This window comes from Streptopelia decaocto, assembly GCF_964273445.1.
Source record: "Streptopelia decaocto genome assembly, chromosome: 2".
NCBI classification, from domain to species: domain Eukaryota; kingdom Metazoa; phylum Chordata; class Aves; order Columbiformes; family Columbidae; genus Streptopelia; species Streptopelia decaocto.
Window position 1 is genome coordinate 93,611,957 of NC_138655.1, and position 21,153 is coordinate 93,633,109.

General features: G+C 42.1%; 1 protein-coding gene across 6 annotated transcripts in view; it reads left to right on the top strand.

Annotated features, from left to right (window-relative positions):
* The first annotated feature begins 523 nt into the window (after positions 1 to 523).
* The window catches only part of NUP153 (nucleoporin 153), a 45,526-nt gene continuing 24,896 nt past the window's right edge, over positions 524 to 21,153 (top strand). For 3 of the 6 annotated variants that reach the window (XM_082046123.1, XM_082046126.1, XM_082046125.1), the window contains exons 1-5: positions 524 to 1,112; positions 15,940 to 16,156; positions 18,863 to 19,111; positions 20,333 to 20,472; positions 20,555 to 20,683. In XM_082046123.1, coding sequence (XP_081902249.1) covers positions 1,014 to 1,112; positions 15,940 to 16,156; positions 18,863 to 19,111; positions 20,333 to 20,472; positions 20,555 to 20,683 — 834 coding nt within the window. In that variant the 5' untranslated portion in view covers positions 524 to 1,013. Of the gene's footprint in view, positions 1,113 to 3,226; positions 3,597 to 15,939; positions 16,157 to 18,862; positions 19,112 to 20,332; positions 20,473 to 20,554; positions 20,684 to 21,153 lie in introns of those variants that run through there. The other 3 variants (XM_082046127.1, XM_082046124.1, XM_082046128.1) reach the window with 3 other exon arrangements.

The window sequence follows — 21,153 nt, forward strand, 5'->3', positions numbered from 1 at the left end:
GATTTTTTTCTGCTTTTAGTAGAATTTTTAAAAAATCCAAATATTTTACATTTATAGAATGGAGAAAGAAGCAGCTACGTTGCAACATTTTTCCACCTGCTTCCTATCTGCCAAAATGAGCGACAATAAACCTGCAGGTTGTCATTTCTATTGCTTGCGCAAACCCAATAATTGTCCAGTGGCATCCCGAGGTCATGCCGGAGGAGCCGCCAGCGCCACCTCTTTCGGGGTCACGCCGGCGCGGCCTACCCCCGTGACGAACCTCCGCTCCCAGCCTTTGCTTGCGGCCCGGGGCTGGAATTATTCCCGCTTCCCCTCGCGGGTCCCGGCAGCCCCTCGAGGCCTCTTCCCGCGCAGCCGGCCCTGCCCGCGGGGGCTCGGGGCCGCCGTCGCGTCGCGCCCCGTCCCCGGCCCCTCCCGCTTCCCTCGGGCGGGCCGTGCCCAAGCGCGCGAGGGCTGCCGGGCGGTCCCGCTCCTGTGACGCAGCCCGCGCGGCGCAGTGACGCAGCCCCGCCCGGGCGGGCGCTGTGTGGTTGGTCGGCCGGAGCGGGGGAGGGGTGCAGCGGCTCGGCCGCGAGCAGGCGGGCGGGCAGCGCGGGGCCGGCCGGCGCCGGGGGAACGCGAGAGAGAGAGAGAGTGAGCGAGCCGGAGGGCGCGCGCGGGAGCGCAGAGGAACGTTCGAGGCGGCGCGCGCCGTGGCGCGCGCGCGCTCCCGCCCGTGAGAGAGAACGAGCCCGGCGAACGCGCGCGGGGTTTGGCGCGGCGGGGAGGGGCAGGCCGCGGAGTCCCCGCGCCAGGCCGCGCGGCGCGTGGCGGGCGGGAGCGGCGCAGGAGGCCGGGCCGGGCGCGTCCCTGTGGTGACGGTGACAGCGCAGCGAGGCGAGCGCGGCCGGGCCGCGGCGGAGGAGCGCGGCCGCACGAGGCGGCCGGCGGGGGCCGGGCCCGGCGCGCGCGCGGCGGGGCCGGAGCAGCGGTGGGGAGAGAAGGGGCCGGAGCAGGGGCCGGATCCCATCATGGCCTCGGGTGGCGGCGGCGGGGTCGGCGGCGGCAAGATCCGGACCCGCCGGTACCACCTGGGCGCCGCGAAGCCGCCCTATGCGAGGAGCAAGCAGGTGAGGCGCGGCGGGAGGCCCCTTTCCCCGTGCCCCCCTCATTCCCTTGGCGCCCCGGGAGGCGGCCCCGCCCCTTCCCTCCCCCTCCCCACGTGCGAGGCTGCGGGCCGGGGTTTCCCGGCGGAGCGGGCTCGGGGGGCGGCGGCTGGGGAAGGGTTTCCCGCCGGGGCCGCGGGGATTGTGGGAGTTGGGGCGGTCGCCCCGGCCCGCGGGGATGGGGGATCTTTACCTCCCTTTTGTCTCCTGCTGGGCCGGGGGAGATGGCCCCGCTCGGCGGGAGGAGGAGGCGGCTCAAGGGGTAGGTGCTCCTTCCCCCGCCATGCGGCCGGGGTGGGCTGGCTCCCCCTTTGCCGAGTGATCGTTTTGACTCCGGGCCGTCTGATTCCTTAAGGACCCCGGGGCGAGCACCAGAAAGAACCATCTGTGCTTGCTGTTTGCATGCACCCGTCTCACAGTGAGCTCCCCTGCTTAAGTTGATGCAGGGTTACCATCCTTTCTAATATTTGCCTTTCTTGACAAGTTTCAAATCGCGAATGAGTTTGTGGGGGTGCTATTCAGTTCGGCATCTCCGATTTCTTTTTTCTTTTTTTTTTTGGTAGGATGCTGCATGCAGAACCCTGAGGTCTGCATCTGGTAGTTTCTTCAGTCACTTGTCTGTGCCTAAATGTGCTGATGCAGTGCAAGTGAAATGTAATTCATAAGGCATTTGGTCTCCTTTGTATTGTAGGGCAGAGTAGATTTTTTTTTTTTTTTACAAAAAAAACAGTTTGTAAATTACAGCACAAAAATCTCATGCCATTCGGAGTTGCTGGAGGGGGGAGAAATGAGAGATCCTTCCCAGTTGCTGTTTAATCAAGAAATTTGAAGATGCCCAGAGACAGTGCTCTGGAAATGCCTTTGCACGTGTATTTATGAACCTGAATTTGCCTGTTCAACCGAAACCTTTACATTATTTAATCAGTAACATAAGTTCAGGGATTGAATATTATATGCCAAATTGAGGGTGTGTTATGCACGAGTTGTTGCTCAATTAGTTTTTATTGTTCGGGAAGTACTATACTTCGTCTTTTATATAGTCTACTGATGAGCAGTGTTGTCCTTGTAAAGATAGGATGGTGACCTGTAATACAAAGGATCGCTGCACTTACAGGGCAAATACTGAAAGCTCCTCTGAATGATAATGTTGAAATTGCCATATCTTGCATGTGTTGACTACTACGTAGATACGTGATAAAGCTTACAGAGGAACTTAAAATAATAAGTGTAGATGGTTTTCTGACTCTTCTATTGTCTGTTATCTCTGTGTGTTTTCCAGTAGGTTTATTTAAACAATGTGCCAAAGCAAACATGTGCTTGGGGATATCTGTGGGATTCTGCCCAGAGAATGGATGCTGCAAATACATGGTTCAAATTAACATAGTGGGGAAATTAATATAGGGGTCAAAAAATTGTAATGATTAAATAGGCAAACTGATCCATGTGCATTTGTTATAATGGATAGCTTTTAAACCCTATGCAGCTTGCTAGCTTGCATTACAGAAAAAGATAAGCTCTGGGTAGCGAGTGAGCTTAAACTGAAATTAATTGACAAGTGTTCCTATTTTCAATATGATATCCACTTTGCAGAAGTATTCTGTGGTTTAGTGGTAAAATTGCGTCTCAGTAATGAGTTTGGGAAGACATGAAAGTGCCCAATGCAATCTTGACATGAGGTTATACCTCCTGATTCTCCTCCTCCTCTCCCCTAACAATTATCAATAAGGAGGTTCATAGAAATACTTTAATAGAACTGTTCTTGGTGCTTGCAGCCAAGACTGTGGTCCTAGAAGCCCTCGGTCCTGTATCACCAAGCTCCGAAGGTGCCTAAGTACTGTACGCAGTATAACTAATAGCTTTAAAGCTCCTAGGATATGATTTTTTTTTTTTTTTTTTTTTTTTACTTAAATGGGAGATGATTAGCATGATGCCTGGCTCATGATTGTCTGCTTTCTGGATGTTGTTATTTTGCCATAGTCTCCTGGGGAGTTCAGTCAGGTGAGAATTCTCCGGTCACGCCCACCGTGTGCTGCAGAATCAGTCTTCTATAAAGTACAGCGACAGCTTTAGAAGACAGTTGGAAGAGGATGTGCTGCTGCTGCCTTTTCATGACTATTAGCTAAAGCATTTGTTCAGAATGTGGTAGACCCTGCTTCAGATTCTCTTTTTGCCTGGAGGTGTCAACCTACATCTTCCACTTTCCGGGTGGATATCCCAGTTGCTAAGCTGTGTGTTGTCTTCAGTTCTTCTGGCTGAAGCTGTGTTACTATCCAGAAAAAGAATGCATGATTCACTGAGCCAGAAGGAGGATGTATACGAAGACATTGCCTTCTAAGACTGGAGATGTGCAGGCTCTGATCCTTGATTTCAGAAGTTAATTTCTTTCATGTTAGATGTTCCTTGGAGCAAACACGCAAAGCCTAATACTTCCTGGCCTTTTTTCTGAAGGTACCTGATCATTAAACTTCAGAGCCGTGCTTCATTATGTTTGTGTGTGTGTGTTTTGTTTTTTTTTTTTTAAACCAGACTCAAATAGGAGCGGTGAACAGATGCTGCCTGGAAGAAGGGACTCTGACTTGCAGCTTGTGTATTCTCCTGGAGGCTGCAGACAATGGGCACAAATTCCCTTACTAGTGAAGGAACTAAACTGTGGTATTTTCCCTTCTGAGTTACCATCCAGCCTTACAAAAAGTGCACTGTCAGCAGCTACATTATTAAACAAACCAACAAAAACAGCAGCACTGCTGATTAGAGATGGTATAGACTTGCCCACTGCGAAGGTTTGTGGGGTGGGAATCACATCTTGGAAAGAGGAGAGCCTTTTTGTGTCTCTGTGTTGAGCATTCTGGGAGTAGAACTGAGGAGTCCCTCCCCATTGACTCTGCCTTCCTGGTGGCTAAATGCTGACAGGTCCACACTGAATGCATTGACTTTAGATTACGCTGTGGTTCGTGTGCTACCTGTTTATTCAGCTGTCTCGCGCTGAAATATCCAGCCTCCTTCTGTACTGTGTGAGGAGCTTAGGCACTTGGGTTAAAATTATGGCTTCTTTGAGAGCTAAGCACGTGTGAGGGAGCTGTTGCACTCAACATCTAGGTTTCATCCTCTGGATGTGGCCTCAGTGCTTCTAAATGTTGGTTTATCTGAGCCATTTAGGTAGGCTGATGATTGGAATTACTAGTGTGGATGTGTTAATGGGATGAGTGTTTACATTGTTGACTTATTACACAGCTTCTAGTATAGTATGTCCTTGTTCCTGTTAATTTCATGTTTAGTTTTGCACTTTTGTGCATGTATGCTGGTTTAGCCTGGAACAGTGCCATTCTCATCCAGGTAACATATGCATTTCAAAGATTCGAGATGTGACTTACAGGAGAAGAGAATCAAATAACTTTCTTGGTTATTTTTTTATTTAATAGTTAATCAAATGAAAGCTCTCCTGGGCTTTCATGGAAGCAGATTGAAGCATGTGAAAAAACAATTATCTGAAAAGGCTTTATAACCTTCCCATAAACCTGTACATTTATGTTAAGCTTCAGCTTAGAGTTGTAGATTGAAAATTTTGCTGGGGAGTGATAAATTTTTGGTTTTTCTTATGTGTGTACATGCCAGTGCATATTTATAATGTAGATCACAGAATGTTGGGAATTGGAAGGGACCTCGAAATATTATCTAGTCCAATCCCCCTGCCGGAGCAGGAACATGTAGGTGTGCTACACTGATATACAAGAGAACAGTCCAAGGATGTTTTCCTTGGTGAAACCAGCATAAGCTTCACCGTGCCTTTAGTTGGTCTTGTCCTTGTCCTATTGCTTGAAATGGGGGACCAGAAGGCCACTGAAAGGCACATTCACTGGTCCTGGTCATGAAAACCTTTCTGAATGGGTGAGTTTCACGAAGTCACTTGAAACATCATGTAACATTCTTCCCGAATGGAATAGGTACAGGATTGGGAACTTAAACTAGATGCAGCAATGTCTAAATGATTCCATTATCACCTGCTACTGTCTTGAAGGTAGACCAATTGTAAATTATTGTTTGATGTACGCATGGGATTTTCTTGGTGGATGGTGACATCAGGCACAAGTAATCTTATAAACCACCTGGTTTATTTTGGGAGGAAATTTTGAAACTCATGCTAAAGATTTCCTAGGGTATCATATTGAGCAATGTATACTAACGTTTCATGGAGCTGAAGCAGGAAAATATTAATTAAAAAAATTTTATTAAGAATGTTTATGCAGACCTCCACAAGTAGAATTGTGTTGGTTTAAGTCCTATGGATAAGATTGCACCGTGAAGCTTGCTTAGGTGGTTGTATTTATATTTGTATGCTTCTCTCTGCTTGTTTTGGTTCAGTAGTAGGCTAGCACATTGATCTAAAGTGAATAGATTTGAAGAAATGTTTAATGTGTATTTAAAGATTTGTTTTAAAAGAATGGTCTAGTAGTTAACATCACAGCTTTTGTCTCTGTCTCAACAATATCAAATTGTATTAGCAAACCAGATGTTTAAATGTGGTACTTGGCTTTCTACTGCTACCGTAAACAAAAATGTATCCTGGTTGGGAAGAACTTTTTAAACTGAGATATTGACAGTTCTCTCTCGTTTAGGCTAACAGTTGCTGTCAGTGGTGCAACAAATTGTAGACGATGATTGCTATAGCATTTTATTAATACTTTGGGTTTTGTCTTTCGAAGTGTTGTCATGACAGCCTTGGAGACTGTGAAGTATTGGAGAAAAACAATATTAGTGAGCAGTATCTTAGGAGAAGAAAAAAACAGATGAAATAATTGACTGTGTTAGCTGGGACACTGCAAATTGCCTTTGGATGCTGGCAGCACATCACTTCCTCTGAGTTATTTATTCCTCCAGTCAGTAATTAGAACCGGTTCTTGCTCCCCTGCTGTGGAGGAACTGCGCTGCTGCTGATTCTAAGGACTGTGAGGGGACTGAGTTCAGAACTTCTGCTTGCCTAAAAAAGTTTGAGCAGAGCTATTTCGGATTAGTGTAGGTACGGGCTGCCATATCATCGTGTAACAAATTTGTAACGCGGTGGGATGGCTGGCTTAGTGGACATCGGGCAAGCAGTGGATGTTGTTTACCCGGACTTTAGCAAAGCCCTCAACATGGTCTCCCATGTTATCCCTCTAGTCCAGCTGGTGAAATACAGATTTGTCAGGTGGACTGTAAAGCAGCTGGAAAATTAGCGGGACCATTGGCCTCAAAGCGTGGTGATCAGCATAACAAAGTTCCAGTGGCAGCTGACTGCTAATATAGGCTCTCAGGGGTTGATATTGGGGCTGACACTGTTATACGTCTTTATTAATAACCTGGGATGAAGGAATGTCATGCATCCTCAATAGGTTCCCAGATGATACCAAACCTGGGGGAACGTCAGCCCTATTGTATGATGAAGGACAGGGCTGCCATTGAGGGATCTCAACAGAAGTGGTCTGCCAGGAACCTCATGAGGTTTGATAAAGGCAAATGCCAAGTCTTTCATCTGGGACAAAACAACCCCACCTACCTGCTGGACAGCAAGTTGAACCTTGAATCAGTAGCATGCCCTTGAGGTGAACAGGGCCAACTGCATTCTTGGTGGTATTACTAAGAATGTGGGAAGGATGTTGAGGGAGGTGATTTTGCAGCACTTCTGGGACTGCATCTGCGTGTTATGTCCAATTTTTGCCTCTCCAGTACAAAAAAAAAAAAAAAAAAAAAAGTCGAGGGCCACCAAGGTGATTAGGGGGCTGAGGCACATGAGGGCTGTGTTTGTTCAGCTTAAGAAGAGCAAATGCCTGACAAGATTGTAGAGAAGGTGGAGCAAGGCTCTTTTAGGAGGTTCGTAGCAACAGGAAAAGAGACAATGGACTCAAGTTGCAAAATGAGAAGTTCTGATTTCATATTAGGGAAATCTTCTAACTCTAAGGATAGCCATTGTGTTGGAAGAACTGCCTAGAGAGGTCTTAGTCCCTGGAGATGCTCAAAACCCAGATGGACACAGCTGCGGGCAGCCTGCTGTTCTTGACCCTTCTCTGAGCAGGATGTTGGAGTAGGTGACCTCTGGGGTGCCCTACAGCATCTGTGTGTACACGGTTCTGTTGTTGCTGCTGTTGGACCACAGGGCACGCACAGGCATGTGGCTTCAGCATAAATGTCAGTGTTACTTTGGGTGGGTTGGTAATCCTTTTGTTGATCTGTCCTCTAATTCTGTCTTCAGGGCTATGATGCTCTTTGAGGGAAGCAATAATTCCTCTATCTCACTGTTGCATTTTATCTAGAGAAAATTGCAAGGTTGCCCTTAAGAAGAGAATAGCTAAGAGGCTTTTGTCTATGATTGCTGTTTTCCAGATTTTTTTTTTTGTCTTCTGGATTTTAGTGTTAAGTCATGTGATACACTTTTCAAATTTTCTGCTGTTAAATTTCAAAAAGTCTGTGAGTTTTTTGCTTTTTAATATTAGGTATAATCAACCCAGTATTTAATTGTGTAGCTATTGTACATGTATGGTATGTCTAATAGTGATACTTGAACAGTCATGAGAAAAGAGGGAGGAGTCTTCCTCAGTATATGTTTCTTGGTATGTACTACTAAGACATTATAATGAAAACTCCTGTGCTTTTTGTAACGTACAGTATAAGTCCTCAATGCTGAATAATTACTAAATGCCCACAATATTTTTCTAATGAGGAATTCTAGCCACTAGGCAAGTTTTTTATTACTTGTTAGGGTATTAAGTTACTTATTTATGCAATTTCATGAACAATTGCCCTAAATTTGGACATATTTCTTATTTTCACTTGTACCGATCTCTTGTGCCAGGTATCTTCCCTTCTTGCCACTATATTCCATATTTTATTTTATTTTTATTTATAGTGCTGCAAAAAAGTCTTGGCTTGCTTTCTCCTCATGTCTAAACGCTACAGGTCTTATCTGCCCGCTACAACTACCTAGTTGAAGGTACAATTTAAATGCATCATTTAAGCCAGAGAGATGTTAATTTCGCTAACAGTTGAGCCACTTGAAGGTAGTGTTATTTGCTGCTATTTATCACCACATCTGGTGAGAGATTGTTATACCCCTAACGTTGTTGGTGGAAGGACAGGGTAAGTACTCTAAACCTTTGAAGCCAAGTCAGTTGGACCATCTTAAAATTGAGTGAAGGCAAGTATGAACTAGCTCGTTTAACTTTGCCTGAAGCATAAGTACTTTTGCAGTTTGCTGATACACTATTTGTCATTGTGGTATCCTAGTTTACTGTACAAAAACAATTAAAAGAGCTTGTCTTAACGATGAGATTTGCTTTTCTTTGTTTTTGTTGCAGAATTCACAAACACATTCCCCTTCTTTTGACCAGAAAAGACTTTAAATATTTTTTCTCCCCTTTGTGTAAGAAATGCGATAGCACTAAAGCTTCTGTATTTGGGCAGCAGTACTAATAGTTCTGAGGGAGGAGTTCCCTTTGAGTTTTTATAACTCATCTCATAATTGCATGTTGCATTTAATTACAGTGCCTTTGTGTGTGTTTGGCTTGATTGTGACCACCATGTTTTTTAAAGAAAGCCTAAGTTCATATTTACATTCACATTTGCTGGGCAAAATTGTATATGCCAGCACCTGGACACCAACATGCACTGAAATCTTACCTACAGTTTTAGCACACGTGAGCTTTGTGAATACCTGTGCCTGTAGAAAATTTTATTTCTCCATATTTATTATTGTTTCCATTGCTCTGGCGTTGGAAAGAGTTGTATGAGACTGTCCTGGAAAGCTGGCTGACTTTGCTTTTAGTTATGATTGTATTTTGAATCATCTGCCTTTTTGGAAGCAGGTGTGTCTCACAACTCCTTCCCCTATTAGAGCTCAAGGTCTGGTGACCTCCAAGACTAAAGTAAACCAAGCGAAGGGTTATACTGTTCAACTGGCATTTTCTTTGGGACTGAATTACAGATCTAGTGAAACACTGAAAGATTTATGGTAACAAAATATTAAATTGATGAGGAAAAACTGTAATAGTACATGCAAGCCTGTAATATAGGTACATTTGTAGCTTAAGTCACCCCAAGCTAAGCGTATGTAAACAAGGTTTAAAATGGTTTGAATGTAGCTGTATTAAGGAATTACTGTGGTGCAACTAGATACGTGGTAAAATGAGCTGTGGCAGTGCACCTCTTCTAGTGTCAGTCCTCAGTATTTGTTATTAAATTTACAGAGTGGCAGAATATATACAGACTTGTAGATGCAATTGCTTACAACTGCTAAAATAATCTGTGTGTGCAATGGAATTTTTCATGTTACTGATAAGAGAACAGTGTTTGGAGGTACTGGTTATGTGTTTGTGAGATGCTCTTGGTTCTGTCAGATGGGCTGTGATGAAAAATTATGGCCAGAAAGACACTGCTGCCCCTTATGACCGAAGATTACTGCCCTGCAGCAGAGGTGAGCCTACCTTGGCTTTACAGTTTCAGAATCCTACTTTCAAATGTTCAAAGGATATAACTATAGCTGCCGCTTCCGCTAAAGCAGCCATGCCTGAGAGACAGTGGTTTAGTTTCTCCTAGGCACTAGTTCTTACATTTTAAAATCTAGTCAAGAAGTATATGTGGCAGGGTTAAATGTGTCCTGCAAAGTGATTGCAGGTTCTGCTGATTTAGATTTTGTGAGGCTTAACTTCTGTATTCTAGACAATGCCTATGTACAATACTTGAGAAGTAGGAAGGCTTTGAGTTTTGCTAAAATATCAGGTGATCACAGAAGATAATTAATGATGGTTCCTTGGTTTTCTTCATTTTAACTTACATGGTCCATGTTTTGAATAAGATAACATACTGAATGTGCAACGGGATTGACGTATTGCATTTTGCAAAACCATTTGCACATTGTATTGTCAGGTCAGTTTGTAGATTGGCATGGATAGGAAAGGTATTTCAGAGGGAGCATGAAAGTACTTCACTGTCTTGTTAACACCACATTTAACTTAAAAATTTAATTATGGTCTTCTTTGAAGACTGTGATTTACTTTTGAGTGCCACTCTAAAGTGGCAGGAGTGAAATTTTGTAGCAGTAAGTACTTAATTTTGTGAGATATGCTTAGGTTATCTAAAAAACCTTGTCTGCACTCAACAAGGGGATGGACATCAGCAAGCTGTGAGTTGCCCTGGAATGGTATTTCACCATTATTTCAGGAGCTGCTGAAGAATTTGGCCTGCCCTTGCTTGTGTTTTACATACATAGCGTGTACTCACTACTACGTGCTGAACCTGTGATACCATGTTTGTGAGTGCTTTTAGGAGAGGTGGCTCTGAAAATGTTTAATTCGTTGCTGGAAGTCTAGTATATTACAGGAGGTGGAAAAACTGTACTATGGGGTTTGATGCCTTGAAAGCCTTTGTATGCATAAACTTACCATAAATGCGGGAAAGAGGAAGAGTTTGGTGTTTCCATTATCAGTTATGTTTGGTGATGTTGAAATATTGTAATGAATTAGGTCTTACTGTATAGAGAATACCTATAAATAAGATAGACAATTTTATGCCTAAACTGTGTGTTTAAATCCTAAATATAAAACGTGTGTTATCATACTCTGCTAAATCTGGAGAGAAAACCATTCAGCATCACAAGGATTTAATCTAGTGGGGTAGACACCAACTTATCTATCAGAGCATACACTGGCTTTTTGCACTCCGATGGAACTGATAATCATGGGGTAAAGATGTGCAACCACTGCCAAATGAATAAAGCACCTGAATTTCCCTGGGGTGTTTATTCTAAAGCTAACTGGACTCAGGAAAATAAGGGTCACTTCAAGCAATAAGAAGGAAATACATTGGTGCCTGGCATCATAATCTTCTCTTCATGACTTTTAGAAATGAATATGCACTAGTCCACTTGCCTTAAAATTGTTGTTTTTCAAATGTTACATAATTAATTGCATTCCTGTAGCATATTGTTCATATTAAGTCATAAGTTTTTATTGTCCTTTTTCTAAATGAAATATCAAACTCTGCTGTCCTACATCCAAATAGAAACCACTCACTGAATAGCAAAAGCAGAGTTAGTTTAAGCCAGTTTGAGTCTATGCCACTGCAAGAGGCAATCACGTCATGTTACAATTTCTATTCCTGCATGAGCACCCCTGCAGCCACAGGGTGACCTGCTGCCCCTGAGGGGTAGTCCTCACTGCCACAGTCTATTGACAGATTTTTTGTCTAGGTCTATTTGAGAGAGCCATCATACAGTTTGTCACTTGGCTGTGTGTATGTGCCAGTGCAACCCCAGGGAAGGGTGAGTGGAAGAAGAGAAAGGGATGGTCTTTTTAACAGCAGTCTGGACACAGAATGGAGGAAGTTTAGTTTCTTCTTCCTCTCATCCTGGCTGCCCAATCTTCCTCTCTCTCTGGGCCAGTTCTGGTGCACTGGGCCAGTTTTGGTGCACTGAGCCAGTGTAACTCATTAGTCCAGCAGAGTAACTTGTACTTTTTGCCAGATTAACGAATTCTGCTAGTTTCCAGAGTATCCTGTGAGGCACCAGAGCTGGTATGAGGTAACCGTGGAGGATGGACAGAGCACAAAAGTTCCTTTCTGATGGCTGGAAGAGGTCAGATTGATCTGCTGTATCTCAGTGAACTTCACCATTAGGTGCATGTTTTCTTTTTGAGGACTTACTAATTCGTATGTTTTAAAAACTTGAAGCTTGAAATGGGGAGCAAAAAATCTGAGAAGCCTGGAGAAAAATCTTGATGCTCTCAAAGGTGTGCATATAGTCAAGTGGAAATTGGGTCTTTTATCTGGTTGTGTATTTTGCACCTCTTGACAAATTCATATTAGTGTATGACCTTTATATTTTTTTTAGTATTTCCTGTGTTGTATAGTGGGATTTACTTAAACCTTTCAGACTGATCAAATCATTTACAAAAATAGATGTTTTCCAGTAATACATCATTGCTGAGTACTCCTGCCAGCACTATCCTCCTCCATTGCTATGTGAAAGACATGAGTGGGAAAAGCATCCTATTCCATACATATTTTTGGCCAAGAAATCGCCTGCTTTTAAGTTTGGTCGTCAAACTGTGACCATAACTTAGGGATATTTCTTTCTTTATAGAGACCATTTGAAGAGATTATATTTTAAAGTACTAAATTAGGACACTTGTTTGTTTACTGCTTAGTATTTGTATCTACAGATCTTTTGCTTAGAGTTGCATCTTAAAGCAATATGCCTTGAGTAACTGTGACTGTAGTTACTGTTGCTGTGGCATTTGTATACATAGACTATATCGAGCGGAGCTGCAGACAGGTTGATGCACAGGATTTGAAAAGCCGTTGTAAATATCTGTTCCTAAGCTACTGGCTCTTTTCAGGTTTTTTGTTGTTTTGTTCTGTTTTCCTGCTGATATTTTATGATGAAAATAGAGTATGAATGCATTTAGGATGAGCTGACAGCCGTGAGTACTGACAGCAGCTCTCAGACTGCCGAAGTCAGTCACTTAAGGACCAAAACACATTCACCGACTAAAACGCTGCTATGCGCAGTCAGGATTGCCCTATGGCATCTTCTGCCCTTCCACGATACTAAGCTTGGTGCCTATCTGGCCTGTAGAAATGAGGAGTTATGAGCGTTAAAGCCGTGCGCCAGCACCGCTGCTTCCGCTCCCAACCCGGCCCTGGGAACTGGAAGAGTTTTTGTGCAGTAGTTGGTGTAGCTGTAGTGAATGAAGGTGGTCAGGAAGGGACTGGTACAAAATTGTAACACCAGGGGCTTGGGATCTGAGTGGTCTGCTCAGATTTCGCTAGAGGAATAAGCATGTTAGAGTCATCCTGTGTTGCGTGTTCTGTATTTCACCTCTAAAGATCTCTTTGTGTCAGTGGGATGGACAAAATACAGAGGTGGTGGTGCAGGAGCACTAGAGGGAGGGTGCTCTGCTGCTGGCAGGGTTGGCTTGTCTTGCATGTGTAGGCAGAGAGAGTGTTCAAACCCATGTGCTGAAACTGTAGAGTTAGAAAATGAAAAGTTAGAGTAAAACTAAAATGCCAGCTTTACAGGCGATATAAGGCATAGAAATGTCATAGCAAGGATATGGAATGTGCATGTTTGAAAGTGTAGCTGGTCAGTTGTACCTTAACTGCCTGACTTGGACAGGAATCCAGCCATGGTCCTTTATTGATCAGTTTTCAGCTGTGATGGGCTGGTAGGAGATACCATGAGGAATTCTTTTTTTTTTCTTTTTCTTTTTTTTTTTTTTTGGTGGATGTGTATACCTGGGGTGCATGTGTTATTTTTAGGGGGAGGTATGGTTTTCTAATTTAGCAAGATCTGTATTTGATGGTGGCTTGTTTGTAATGGCCTGTCTATTTTTTTCACAGTGCTTTTAATCAACTTTTTCATTTTGCAGTCAGAAAATGGAGGTGCATTTCCATATATTTTGCTTTTCCTTGCTTTGTCACTAAGCCAGCAGTATTCTGGAGCATAAAACTATGCTTCTTGTCTTCCACTGTACCTCAGCCAGATGGAGCAGGCTGTTAGGACTTGCCACAGTATGGCTGCACTGAGCAAGTTCCAGCTCCTGGATTGATTTGGGAAGTTACTCTGTGATACCCAGCTTAGTCTTAAAGTGCTGATGATGTGGAGATTGCCAGCAAGGCTACCATATGCCAGAAAGGGTCAAACCATTCTGTTTTAGATATAGATGGTAAAATGTCATCTTGGTTAATTATTGGTGTAGTTAGATTCTCAGGTTACTTACTTGGATCACTAATGATTGTGTGTTCTCTCTTCTGGATGCCTACGTCTTCCATTCTGAGTCTCAGGTAGCTTTCAGTCCTGGGATTTCTTCAGCAAGAGAATTGTGCAGTTCTGTTCTATGGCAAATAATATCTATTTTCTGATGGAGAGACTCTCTAGCAATACTGAATTCAGTTTAGCTTTTTGGAAAGAGCATTGCCTTGGATGCAGTTTGTGACCCAAACATTTGCTCGTTTTGGCAAATTTTAACTCCTGTGAGTTCCTGATAAGCTTTTATTCATAGCAGCAAAATACTTATCCCCCAAAAAGGGGGAGAGTGTGTCACAGGGAAAGAGGGGCTGGGGATAGGGTAAGGTGAGATGCTTCATTGTTGGTACTGTGCACTGAACTGTTTGTGAACTCTGGTATTACGTGCACTTAGTAGTTTTTGTTGGAAAGCTGAGGCTTAGTATTTATGTAGAACAGCAGCAAGATACTGACCATGGCATACTTGCGTGCATCTTAGTGTAGTAATTGTGATGGATGTGTTTATTATGCTGTATTCTGTCAGGTTTAAACTCTCCCTGGATATTTATTCTGTCTTTGCGCAAGTACAAGATGAAATTAGAGGTCATTATGAAAAACGTCAAATTGTAAATTAATATGGCTTTCTGTGAAAAGGCTTTTTGTTTCCTACCTTCCCTTCCTCGCTCTTTCCCCACCCCCCTCTTAACTCCAAATTCAAAGTTGTCTAATTTGTTAATAAATTGTGTAAGTTTGTGTTTGCATTACCATGTACAAAAGACTTCAATAAGTGATTTGGGCTCCTGTTTTAATTTGTGTGCTACATTTTTAAAGGCAGTTGAATACAGCAGAGTTCTTCTTGTTTCAGAATAGATTACTAGACTGTATCTGTTACATGCTCAAATAATATTTTCAATATTCTACACCTCAATAACAATTTTGACTAGAAAATTTTGTTTCCTAAGCTCGGAAAAATATTTTAAGCACCTTGGCAGAGCCTTTGATACATGTGTTGGCAGCTGATGATGGAGTTCAACAAAAATCTTTTTAACTCTTGCTGCTTTTCAGTTTTCGAAGTGTTGAAATTGCTGAGTTAGCTGTCACGTTTGTTTGCAGCTTGCAGTTTAGCAGCTGGTTCTGCGGCTGCAGGCAGTGTAAGGAGGAGGGAGCTCCGTGCCGCGAGCGTTCTGCTCTGTGGGTTGAGATTTGACAGGAAAGTGTGTTGAAATTTTGAGGGCATGATGGGGAACCAAGTGACTGCCTAAAACAAAAGGGTAAATAAATATTTCTTAAATGTAGAATGTAAGCATTGCAAATAATTGGTAAACGTCAACATGGAAGTGGCTTTTGTGTGTTCAGTAACTGCAAAATATTAATGTTTGGAGATCCAAAACTTTAACATACCATGAAATGAAATTTGATCAGAATTGATCTGTTTAACAGTCCTGTAGTGAAGTATCTGTTATTCAACTATAGCTGTGTTTCTTCCAGGATTTCTTTCAGGACACCCTAACTGTTCAGAGCATAACGGTGGGGTTTTTTAATACACGTTGTTACTGCAGTTTAGCATTAGAAACATTAGAAATATCTAAGTTCACTGATGATCTCAGCTATTGTGGTCATCACTATCACTGTAGATAGCTGCTGAGCTTCTGGTTTTGGTGGTTTTTCAAGTGAGGATGTGAAGAGGAGGAGTCCTCAAAAAAGTATGTACATCAGGAGTTATTTAGAAATAGAATTTCCTGATGGCCTTGTGACTTCACAAGCCTATGGTGAACTTTGGCTGGAATTTCAGAATTCTAAACATTGCTGAGGTCACTGGGAAGTGCAGAAACTAATAAGTTAGTAAATCCATCTTAGGTGAATTTTTGTCCTGCATGTCCCAGAGTTCTGGAGATCCTATGTCAAGTATCAACTCGCTCTACCTAATTCTTGTTCTGAATATTTGCTATTTAATGTCTGTCTTCAAGGTCTGTGCAGACTTTCATCCCAGCCTATGCTGTTGACTGTGTTTGTGTAATTAACAAGTGTTTTTTCTCTTTCAAGCAGGGAATCATTAGCAGGGTGACAGAATCAGTGAAAAGCATTGTACCAGGATGGTTACAGAAGTATTTCAATAAAAGTGAGGATGAATGTGTAGATACAAATGAATCTACAAACCAGGAAGAGAATCCAGTAAACTATCACCATGATTATGCAAATGAAGATACCATAATGATTGATGGGCGAGTCACGCCTGAATCAGCAAGAATTAATTTAGAAGGTATGTGAAAAATAATTTCGTATTCTGGCCATCTGTATTTATTCACAGATTTCTGGTTTTGAATCTAAATTTCTAAAGGAAGCTGGAAGGACCATTTTGACAAAATTAAAAAAAATAATAATAACAGCTTCCCCCCCCAACCCCCAAAGTAAACAAAAAGACCCCAGCAACTGTTTGTGAAACTGTCTTAGCTTTAAACTCTAAACATAATTATGAAACATACTGGAGGTTGTCTTACAGCTCTTAGAAGTCATCAAAGTCATCAGTTAACTTCAGATAGTCAACTAACCAGGTGCAAAACATTGATAATATTCATTTGCAACTGTTCTGGGTTACATTTTCTTTTTAAAACATCTGGTATGGAAGTCTGTCTTATTGCCTGAGGTAATAAAATATTAATTTGTTTTGTTGTCTTTAAAACAAAAGGCCCCATGCTAGAATGCCAGGGGAAAATTCCTTTTCATGTCCTGATTATTTTTTTTTTTCTCCTTTGGGCTTCTTCAGTCAATTTAGTAAAGTGCCTTGTTAGCTTAATGGATAACTGGGGAGCTTGGTTTATGACATTATTATTTTTTTAAATATTCAGTAACATTAAGGTGCATGCATGGCTAGCATGGGGTCTTTGAAAACCTATTTGGGCCCTTGGCAAAGAAGTCTGCAATCCCTTACTTTACCATACGATAGATTATGTTTTAAATCCAGTGCCTCTGACTAACTCTTTCTGTAGTTTTCTTCTGTAAATCTGCATATACTCTCATTTGAGTTTTTCTTAAAGTAGCAGGTTTGTGGAACTTAATTTTTAATAAGGAGAGAAGCTTTATCTAAGCACATGTACATAACCATCTGTGTAGAAAGTCAGTTGCTTCTGTTGTTGGAAGAAGGAAAAACAAAGAGGAGATATCTGTTGCCAGTGTAAGGAGTTCTATTGCTTTCTGTGTAGCTGTGGTTTGAGAGTAAGTTTGGATAAAGGCATAGAGAAGGTCTTCATGAATAAGGAACATGTGTTGGCTTTCCTGAAGAACTGTGTGAAAGGACCTTTCAGTAACAACAGCTGCACAGCAAACTTTCTAACTCCAAGAAATCAGGAGCAGATGGACACACTAAAGCCTTTAGTAGCTTGTGTTGCAGTCTGTGGATGTTGAAGACCAATCTTTCTTGCTACAGTTAAGAATAAGATTTTATAATTATTATTACTATTAAAATCATAGAAAGTCTGTTTCATCAGCTCTGAGATACCGATGTGCTAGAGCCTGTATTCCTTTGCTTGGTCAGCCTTCAGCCTGATAACTCTTTATCTCAAGCAGAACAGTCTTAAAAATCTGTCAGTGCTTTGGAGACCTAATTACTGAGACTGTGGTGGTTATGAAGATTGAACTAGCTTGTTTAAGCTTCAGTGCAAATATCAAGACGATAGTGACTCAAAATCATGTTCATTCCCAGAATTCCTGAGAGAGATTGTGGACTTAGGTGGGTATCAGGCAAGATACCCATTAATAGCTCTTCTGTTTGTTTAGCGAGTCGTAGCTGTGAGACCAGCTCGTGCAGGACGCTGGCAATGTTTACAGACCATTTGGTTTGTGGGGAAAAAATACTCGTCACTGGGGCCAAGATGCTTACTTATCCATTGTGGAAAAATCTCAAAAGTTAGTGTTTAGGAGATGGTGTTTTATCTTGGCACTGGTGAGGCTGCACCTTGAATCCTGTGTTCAGTTTTGGGCCCCTCACTACAAGAAAGACATTGAGATGTTGGAGAGAGTGCAGAGGAAGGCAACAAAGCTGGTGAGGGGTCTGGAGCACAAGTCTGATGAGGAACAGCTGAGGGAACTGGGGCTGTTTAGCCTGGAGAAAAGGAGGCTGAGGGGAGACCTGATGGCTGTCTATAACTACCCGAAAAGAGGCTGTAGTGAGGTGGGTGCCAGTCTCTTCTCTCAAATAACAAGTGATAGGATGAGAGGAAATGACCTCAAGTTTCAACTGGCTATTAGGAAAAATTTATTCACCGAAAGAGTTATCAAGCACTGGAAAAGGCTGCTCAGGGAAGGGGCTGAGTCATCTCAAAGACGTATAGACATGGTGCTTAGGGACATGGTTTTATGGTGGACTTGGCAGTGTTAGGTTAGTGGTTGGACTCAATGATCTTAAAGGTCTTTTCCAACCTAAACGATTCTATGATTCTATTTTTTCCCTGTAGCATGACCTGATGTGATAGAATTGTGGAGATGGGCACCAAAACAAACAAAACTCCCCCAAAACCCCTGCAAATACACAGTTTCATGTTATGTGTTCAGATTAACACCTTTGTTACAAGATTTTATAAACTACAGCATTGTCTGTAACTTGCCATGTCATCCCAAAGTTTTTAAAGCTTATTGCAAGCTTTATCTGTCAGAGGACGGAATTCATACATGTTTGATATAGTGAAAGACCTGGTGTTAAAACTCTTGAGCATGGGGTCAGAATTTGGTGTTGTAAAACCTCATAATTAACTACTTCTCAATGTGACATTAATACTTAGTATTGCAAGCAGTGTTGCTGTTGTAATCAGACATTTAGATGAAACCCTATCTGGATGAGGAGCAAGTTAAATTCGGCTTCTCTATTTTTGTGCTTAGAACTTGGCAATAGTATAACTGTTGATCGAAAACAGGTTTTGGCTTCTGTGAGCTTGCCTAGAGGAAAGCTGATTGTCTCCCTGTTCTTGTTTAGAACCATCCACGAGTAGATCTGCATTGAACTTCTCAGATGTGTTAACAAGGCCCTCTCTTCATCGGAGCCATTTGAACTGCACCATGTTGGATTCCACAGTACCACACTGTCAGCCCTCTACATCATCTTCATTTGGCATTGGCAGTCCTGGACTGTCTCTTGTAAAAGAAATAAAAGATTCTACCTCTCAGCATGATGATGATAACATCTCAACAACGAGTGGCTTCTCCTCTAGAGCGTCTGATAAAGGTAATAACTTTCATGTTCTCTAGATGGTTTTTTTTTGGTAACGTGAGGTACTTTGCATTCTTTACTATTGCACATCACCTTAGTAAATGAAGTAGGTGAATGTCAGCTTTGGATGTTAGAATTAAATTTTTTGTATTTTAGAAGCATATTGTCCTGTTACTTTTTTAATATAACCCTATTGCAAATAGTTGGTGCTGATAAAAACACGCTTAGCGAGGTGATCTTTAAATCTTGAACTGGGATAGAAGGAACAGAAGATGATTCGCAGTAGTTTGGCAGCTAGGTTGATTGCCTGCAAGGAAGAGTGACTCAGGATGTCTAACTGACAGCTGGCTAAATATGAATAAATGAAAGTGACAAATAGAAACACCAGATGTCCTCCTGTGTTTCCACCAGGAGTCAATCAAGAAGCTATTCTGCCTGGACAAGTTTTGTGCTTCTCTTTTGGCTTTTCTTGGTAGAAGGTATCAGTTGTCAGTACTGCCATGTCTTTTGCTGAATTCAGTAAGGAATGCACACCATTTTAAAGTAAAAACAATAAATAGGTGATCTCACTGAGAAAGGGCAACCAGCACGTCTGCAGCTTTAGTCCTCCATATAAACAGGAATTGAGGCATGCTTAGCAAGTTCTCTGGAGAACGTATTTTTACAATTCAGAATAGATGTTGCCAGGCTTTAGCAATATAACCTGAGTTTACTAGAGCTTTCTGGTGTGTCTCCATAAAACATACATGGAAAATATGTCATTAAATCTGTTAGATCAGCCTTTGGGGAATTTTTCAGGTTCAGAATCTCTAACAATTCTGGCCTCTGACCAACATAGAAAAACTTGGTATCATTATAGAGGCACCAGTGTTTTATGCATTCCTTTTTATTTTACTATGGAAGAAGAGAAAATAAAATGGCTCTGCATTGGAAGCATACAATAATAGTAACTTTTTGCGCAGGCTTTTGAAAGATTACTCAAAGGTAGTGTATTTGCAGTTCTGTGAGCAGATTTCATGCTCAGAGTTGATACTTGGTTTTCCTACCATATATGAAATTGATCTATTTGAAGAACTCTGAAGGTTGAGAATGCTGGAGAAATGAGTGTTGGGGGACTTTTTCATTCTGTAAGATTTATTTTTCTGTATTGAAGGACTCCGGAGTTAGTGTGATCTTTAATATTAAAGTTCTCTCTGTGCATAAGGCGTTTACATACAGTATGTCTCATTTTGGCAGATATCACAGTTTCAAAAAATACTTCAGCACCGCTGCTCTGGTCCACAGAGGCTGAAAGATCTCATTCCCTCTCACAGCATCATGCAGCCAGCTCTAAAAAACCTGCATTCAATTTATCTGCTTTTGGATCTCCTTCTCCTGTAAGTACTGCACAGTCTTAATTTTAATCAGTTTGAATGTGTAGCCATTTTCCTAACCACTTATCATACCACCTTTCTGTAGTCACTTGGAAACACTTCTCTCTTTAAGACAAGCCAGCTTGGGGATTCTCCATTTTACCCTGGAAAGACCACTTATGGTGGTGCAGCTGCAGCAGCAAGGGAGACAAAAGCCCGGATTGCTCCTTATCAGGTATGAGAATAGTAGTGCGGTGTGAGGGAGAATATAATTGAAGTACAGGATGGGTAGCACTGCCAAAAGAGCTGGGAGAAGGGAGCTGAAAATGTGGCCACAGTTCCTATTTTTCCCTCTCAGCCTACAAATGTAGACAAGAACAATTTGTGTTTAAATTCTTTTTTAACGGTTTACACAGAAATAATTGTCATAATGCACAAGAATGACAGTAGCTTCTTAGGTTCTGGCTAGTTGCTTGTAGTCAGGATTTCTTCTGTTGTTAAGTCTAAAAAAAATCGGTTTTCTGCCATCATCTACCTCTGACTGTATTATGTGAAAATAACATGTAATTAAAACCAATTATGGTATAACTTTGAAAACTTGTGGTTTTAGTAGCAAAAGATACCTGCCTGATACTTGTCTGCAGATCATCCACAAGCGTGCCTACGCTCATGATATTAATATAGTGTATAAAATGGTCCACTCTT